The sequence below is a fragment of the Impatiens glandulifera genome, chromosome 4, assembly GCF_907164915.1.
Source record: "Impatiens glandulifera chromosome 4, dImpGla2.1, whole genome shotgun sequence".
Classification (NCBI taxonomy): Eukaryota; Viridiplantae; Streptophyta; class Magnoliopsida; order Ericales; family Balsaminaceae; genus Impatiens; species Impatiens glandulifera.
Window position 1 is genome coordinate 5,956,406 of NC_061865.1, and position 6,741 is coordinate 5,963,146.

The 6,741-nt window shown below is 32.8% G+C and overlaps 1 protein-coding gene across 1 annotated transcript; it reads right to left on the reverse strand.

The window, feature by feature from the left end:
• Nucleotides 1–1,271: 1,271 nt before the first annotated feature.
• LOC124933928 (histone-lysine N-methyltransferase, H3 lysine-9 specific SUVH1-like) lies at nt 1,272–6,280 on the reverse strand. Its single transcript, XM_047474372.1, has 3 exons — nt 6,140–6,280; nt 3,648–5,959; nt 1,272–1,614 (listed from the first exon to the last, which is right to left on the reverse strand). Exon 2 carries the CDS (start codon nt 5,826–5,828, stop codon nt 3,705–3,707), a length of 2,124 nt encoding a protein of 707 aa, XP_047330328.1. The 5' UTR covers nt 5,829–5,959; nt 6,140–6,280; the 3' UTR covers nt 1,272–1,614; nt 3,648–3,704.
• Nucleotides 6,281–6,741: the final 461 nt, after the last annotated feature.

Sequence of the window (6,741 nt, forward strand, 5' to 3'; positions counted from 1 at the left end):
ATCTCTCACTATACTCAAACCTTTAAAACCTAGTAAAATTTGGGAAATTAGAAAATCGTTTTCTTTGTAAGATTGTCTTTTAAAACCTTTTAAATAAAAATATTTTTTTAAGGATAAACAATTCCTAAGAATTGCTCAAATTATGACAATTTTTTTAATATGCACTTTAATAGCACAATTATATCTTTAGCTTTTGAAGGCATAATTGTATTGAATTATGGGAATATGGGTCAATAAATGATTTGTAATCTGCTATAAGATTATACTCTTTATCTAAAAGTTGTTTAAAATTATTTGTTAAATAAACTGCTTTTGTAATTAGAGGAATCCATCAAAACTTCATAGAATAAAAAAGATGAACAAAACCAAATTAATTTTTTTTTATTTAGACAGAGTAAAATGTCCCCTAAACTGATAATAATAAATAGGTTAAATGAAGTTAGTAATATTTTTATAATAAAAAAGTTGATTTTATTCAAAATCAAGTCCGTTTTTCTTAAAAGAAATTCAAAAAAAATATTTTATATGAACATTTTAATTATTAAAATACTTATAATTATTTATTTATATTCATATAATTTTGTATATAAATATATAATAATCTAAATCATGATTATTATATAATATTACTTAATCAAAGGAGAATGAAATGAAATGATGGAGAAAATGACCCTATTTCCATGATTATATGTTAAAACACTTATTTAGCCTTCACTTTTTCATTACCTTTCCTTATCAAAATTGGATGAGAAGGGTATCAATGATGGGTTTTTTTGTATGCATTTTACATTTATTTAATTTGAGAAAAAAAGAAAATCATTTAAATAATAATAATAATCATATTATAACTAGATCATGATCAAAACAATCTTTATAACAAATAAAACAAACAAGTCACTATAATCTTAATCATGATAAAAAGAAAAAAACTTGTACCAAACAAAAAGAATAGCATTCAAATATAACTTTTAACAAATTTTCATCATAACCAAGATAGTGACCATTTGGTTGTTTCAAAATAGGCTCATTATTAAGCATTATTGTATAAAGGTTGAAACTACTCATCAAAACCTATTATAAATGCATAAACATGTTATCAAACCACTTTTTATTAATCCACTAATGCTAAGGTTCGATTCTCACTAAAATGAAATGTGGGTCATAACTATGGATTCGTGTTAATCACGAAAAACAATAGAAGCATTTTCAATTTCAGACTCCCCTATAATACTGACCAGTATGTTGAAAACATTGTAAATGAAATATTCAAATTGACCAAAAATGAATTGTTAAAAGTACATAAGCTTTAATTATTTCCCATCTTTGGCTTAAAAAGGGCAAGCCAAACAGATAAAATTTCACCATTTAAGTTACAGTCAACATATAGATATATAGATATAACAACACACACAGGAGGAGAATTCACAACAAAATGCTTAGATAATAATTATAAATAATAACAGAAGAAGTTTAGTTCAGATCATGTATGCATACAGCAGTCATACCATGATATTGGTCTTTGCATATGCCCTAACGGTCGCCAAACCCACTTACCAGGTAATGCTTTTTGAGAGGCCGAGGTGTAAGCAATCGTCATCATTCAGTACAAATCAACTGAAAGAAAAAGAAAAAATCAGATAAATTGATTTTGATTGAAGAATAGTTTTGACATATATTTTCTATTTTACTAATGCAGTTTATTCCTTGTCATTGTCAAAGATGCAAGTATTTGATTAATCAAAAACTCAACTAAAGAAACAAGCTAAACGGAAAACTATCAATTTGAAGGACTTTTTTCTATTAGATTTATCATCTGAATCTAGTTACAAACAGTTTTTCCAAATGCAGGAGTTATCCACTAGCTAGCAATGAGATCATTAGCGAAAATTTCATGGATTTCAGGGGAAGAAGACCAAAAAAGAAACATGTCACCAAACTAGTAATGAAGCAGAAAAAGAAGAAATGGCATAGCATGTTGGCAAATTGGTCAACTTATCACAGTTTCACATGCCAATTCATGCTTCCGGTTCAAAGGATAAGAGGAAATGTTTGGAAAAGAAAAAAAAAGTACCCTCATATGCATTTTGCATCAGAATTTTGTTTGATTTTAGTTCTGATTTGTTGATTCAATTTTGTATCAATCGCAAAAATAAGATAAACTTCCAAGTAAATGCGAAAATGAACCCAAATGTATCTAAATCAAATATTTACATTAACAAATAGACAGGATGCATGCATGACGGTATTTGTTTATTTGAAATGGTCTTTTGCAATATGGGAATGAAATACATGGACACATGAGTCATGACATTTGAAATTTTTTTTTAGTAAAAGTCACCAAAATAATAAGCAGCAGAAACCATGTTATCTTGTACAATTAGCAATCCCGCTGAAAGAAAAGGGCATTGAGAAGTAACTCTTTCAGTAACAAAATAGGTCCTAGAAATATTCACATTAGACCAAAATAATAAACAAAAGATGAATCCCAAAGGCAAAAAATCAGAATTACTATTGCTTATCACACCTCTAAATATACTGCTTTTTATCCTTTCTTACAAAATATAAACATTAAATTAAAAAATTAAACACGGTTTTAAGAAGAAGTGTTTTATCAGCAGCACATAACAGAATTGGGTAACAAGAAACTCCAAGAATTATTTGGTGTACTCCTTTTTGTCTTCCAATAACATTCAATCACCATTATTTTCATTTAAAAAAGATAAATACCTTAGTAATAATCCAATGTGCATCTGTAGGCATGTCAATAAGAGATTAAAAAGATAAAAGATGGAGACTGAAGGGTACACAAATGGGAATGAAGAAAATTAAAGGAAATGAAGAATATCATCTGAAAGGAGAGGGATTAATAATAGGAGAGACTCTTTTGAATATGGTGTTCTAATATTGGAGTAAAAAGACATCCAAATACTCAAAGGTTTTCAGTTATTTATGTCTTTTGTCTTCTATGTCATCTTTAAGAACATATCATGTGGACAACAAAGAAGTTTTGTTCTGTACATATCATATGCATGAAGATTATGAGTAAACACAGACATATGAACATGATCCATTTAGAGGGATAGTCAGGTAACTATTCCGTCTTAGGTGAAAAAACACATTGAAGGGTAGATAGAATTTGTTCGATTCCCACTAAGAACACTCAGATTTAAAGGGGGTCATTACTGTTGGAGTCATGCTAGCCACCCTGGAATAAAACTAGAGTAAAAAATAATAATTGGCTGGAAAACATGTTTATTAAGGTCTATTTTCTGTTTTATGAACAATTGCATTTGTTCCTAGTCTATTTTCGGAACACATACTAATTCAAATAAATTATAAGGAAGAATTAAAAATGGAAACACAGCTAGATGAATGAGTCGTCAATCTGCACTTAACTCTGACACAAGTATTTAATTCCTGTGAAGGGCCTGCATACTTTACACAGATTTTCAGTTTCTTCTAGTTCACAACAATAGCCTTTGTTTATGCAGAAAAAAGTTTAATTAAACCCTAAGAAAATATTGTCATATTCATGCCATCCCCAAGAAATTATGAGCACTCAAACATTTAAAGAAAGAATCACATAAAAGGGAAAAAAAGGTAAGACGAACCACAACATATTGAGTAAGAAAAGAGGTCTAACTCACAATTAGAGGCTTCAACCTTGGAGAACCATCCATTATCAACTTCAGTTTCATAAGATGTCAATAGTAGTATCCTCTGCATTTTGAAGATCCACATAGACATTTCTTCTTCCTCTGTTCAACATTCCCAGATGTAACTGTCCCATAATGATATGTCAACTCTGACATAGGAGGAATGTGTCCAATTGCAAAAAATGCTATATAGAGATAAGATTCATTGTTATTCTCACGTATAACAGGTTGCCAGTAAACATTAGGATCACAACTGTGGTTCATAAACCGACCAACATTTCCAACGTTTTTCGAACTAATAACAAGAGGAAACGGAATTTTTGGAGATCCGGTAGACATGCTACGCATGGATTCTGGAGGATCGTATGAACGAGTTGCATCAAATACATAATCATCTTCGTTTTCCCTTACAAAGCTATCTATTGTAGATTCATCAATCACTTCTCCTGCATACTCACAAATAAAAGATCCAGCTCGAATGGGATCCCATGACCTAAGACCCCAACCCCTATCTTTTGTACGGAAAACTTCCAAACGGAATTTTAGACCAGCCTGAGAAATTCTATTACGACAATTAAGAGGGCATAAACAAGAAGGACCACACTCATAGATCAATGAGTTAATGCTTAGAACAATTCCAAATAATGTGTAAGGAAGACTCTTTCCGTTCTTTTGGAAGCAATGGCAATTGGCATCACCTGCTTGACATCCGCCTTTGCAACTGCAGCTCGGAGACGGTTGAAGTGAAGTAAATGGTTTAGCATACTTGAGGCTTGGGAAATATGTAAAGTAAGCTGGTCCTTTTTCACCATCAACATCATTCACAAGAGAAACAGGCAAATTTTCAGCACCAGAAGTCAAATCTGGCAGTATAACCCCAGCCCTGGAAGAAATGTTATCCTTCCAGAGCTGAATTGATTTCCACAATGTAAAAGCTTCGGGCTGGTTTTTTATTCTTAAAAGTTTATACTTGAATACAGCATGACCTTGCTTCCCTTTATCTACCCATGACTCATGAATTTTGTATAATCCATCGTAAACATATACTTTTCCTGTTGGATTAGCCAAATCTTTCAAACCCCTAATCACTCTAACCTCATTTCCTTTGTGCAAGCTTTTCTCCAAAGCAAGATTACCCCTTTCAAGCTTCTGATCGCTCATATCTTTATCAGACCTGTTCATATTCCCTCCTTGGCCGCTATATATCAAGACCTCCCCATCCTCATCGTTATCCCCATATCCAACAGATGAAACTATGCTAACCGCAATAGGATCTTCATCTGATGTCCTAAGGCTCAGGTAATCAATCCCAGCCATAGAAGGAGCATGCAATCCGACAACACATATCTCCATTCTGAAAAAGAAGATATCACCAATTTCAACACCGGGTATGGACCCAACCCTCTTCTTGGCATTCGTTCGGATCTCCTTTGCCATCAAGGTTGCACCTGCCTTAAGGTCAGGTCGTGAAACTCCCATCGAATCATCAAGCTGAGAAATCTTCCTCCTCAGCAAATCAAAGACCATAAGAACATATCCAACGTAATCCCTATCGCCCTCATCTCGCTTCAAAGAAGTAATTCCAGAGAGATCAAATCTTGATAAGAAATTACTAACCAATGTCTCAAGATCAACCTCAGGCGACGACGACGCATTAACTACACGACCACTTTTTGCCGCCCTTTGGCTTCCCTTTCGCCTACTACCTACCCTACTGACATCTTCTGAATCAACACCAAAATACTGCTCACTTTGATCCTGTGAATCACTAGGCTCATCTTCATCAGTAACTGTAACTCGGGCACTAGATTTTTTCCTTGACCCTCCTCCTCTTGCATGTCCATTTGCAGGTCTTGAACTTGGCATAGGAGTTCTAAATGAGTTCAGAGGAACTGGAGATGGAATGGTCTCGTTAACTCCATAAGGTCCAGCCATTGGTGTTGGCTGTGGGTTGGAAAAGGAATGAGGATAAAAAGGAGAAAGTCCAGGTGGAAATGGACCAGTTGGAGGAGCACAAACAAATGAAGCTGACTGTGGAGAAGAAAATGAAGATAGGTCTGGTGAAGGAGGAAACATCGGCACAAGACATCTCAATGGCTTAATATTCAAAATACGGGTCTTATCAACTGACCCAGAAACAGGTATCGATTCTGATCCCATTCCTTGTTCCATCTTTCCACAAATACCAATTCTTGCTATCAACCCACAAGAGCTATCACAGATCGAGGTCTAAAATCCAAACAACTTACAGGAATTACACCATCTTTATCAACTGAGCGAACAGAAATCACCTTTATCTCCCCCTGACATATAAAAAAAACGTTCATTTAGAATCAGAAAGGAAGCTCTTAGATGAAAATCAAACGCTGGAATAAGCCAAACCCTAAAAACGCACAAATGAAAACGGATCCGAATCTGTATCTTAGATAATTCAAGGGATTGAACAATAAGGAATACGAAATCATGATAATGTAGTCACTTACGATTGAATCATAGCTGAGGCGGACAAATCGAAGAATGAAGAGAAATTGAAAGGGGAGAAGAAATGGGTTTAAGAGAGTTCAAGTTTTAACGTTCCTTCCATTGACACTATTCACGATGATACCTGACAGACAACACTTAGCGATGTTGTCACAGAACTTCTAGGATGGAAATTTAATAAAAATAGGTATATAACTTTTATTTAATATTCAATTGATGTTTTAACATTATAAATTATAAAATAATATTAGTATTGTATAAGCCAAATTGTCAAAATGCGATTCTTATTCTTAAAATTAGGGATAAAAACCGTGTTTTAAGAAATAAATATTTTATTTCGTGTTTAAAAATTATTAAAAAAAATATTTATATTTGTTTTCGATCAATTTTTTTTTGTCAAGAGCACTAAACAACACAAAATTCACTTATGGCCACATTTTTTTGTTGACCATAAAAAAAATTCAGATTGTCAAGAATAATAAGTGGTCTAATATAAGTTATTCACCGAATATGAAGAAGAAAGATCAGATGATGTCGTCCGTATTTACTCGGTTCATATATTATTTTTGAAATTATAAAGAATAAATCATTATTGTCTATTAAA

Coding starts and splice junctions, on each gene's coding strand:
- LOC124933928 (XM_047474372.1), bottom strand. CDS start 5,828: ATGGAACAAGGAATGGGATCAGAATCGATACCTGTTTCTGGGTCAGTT.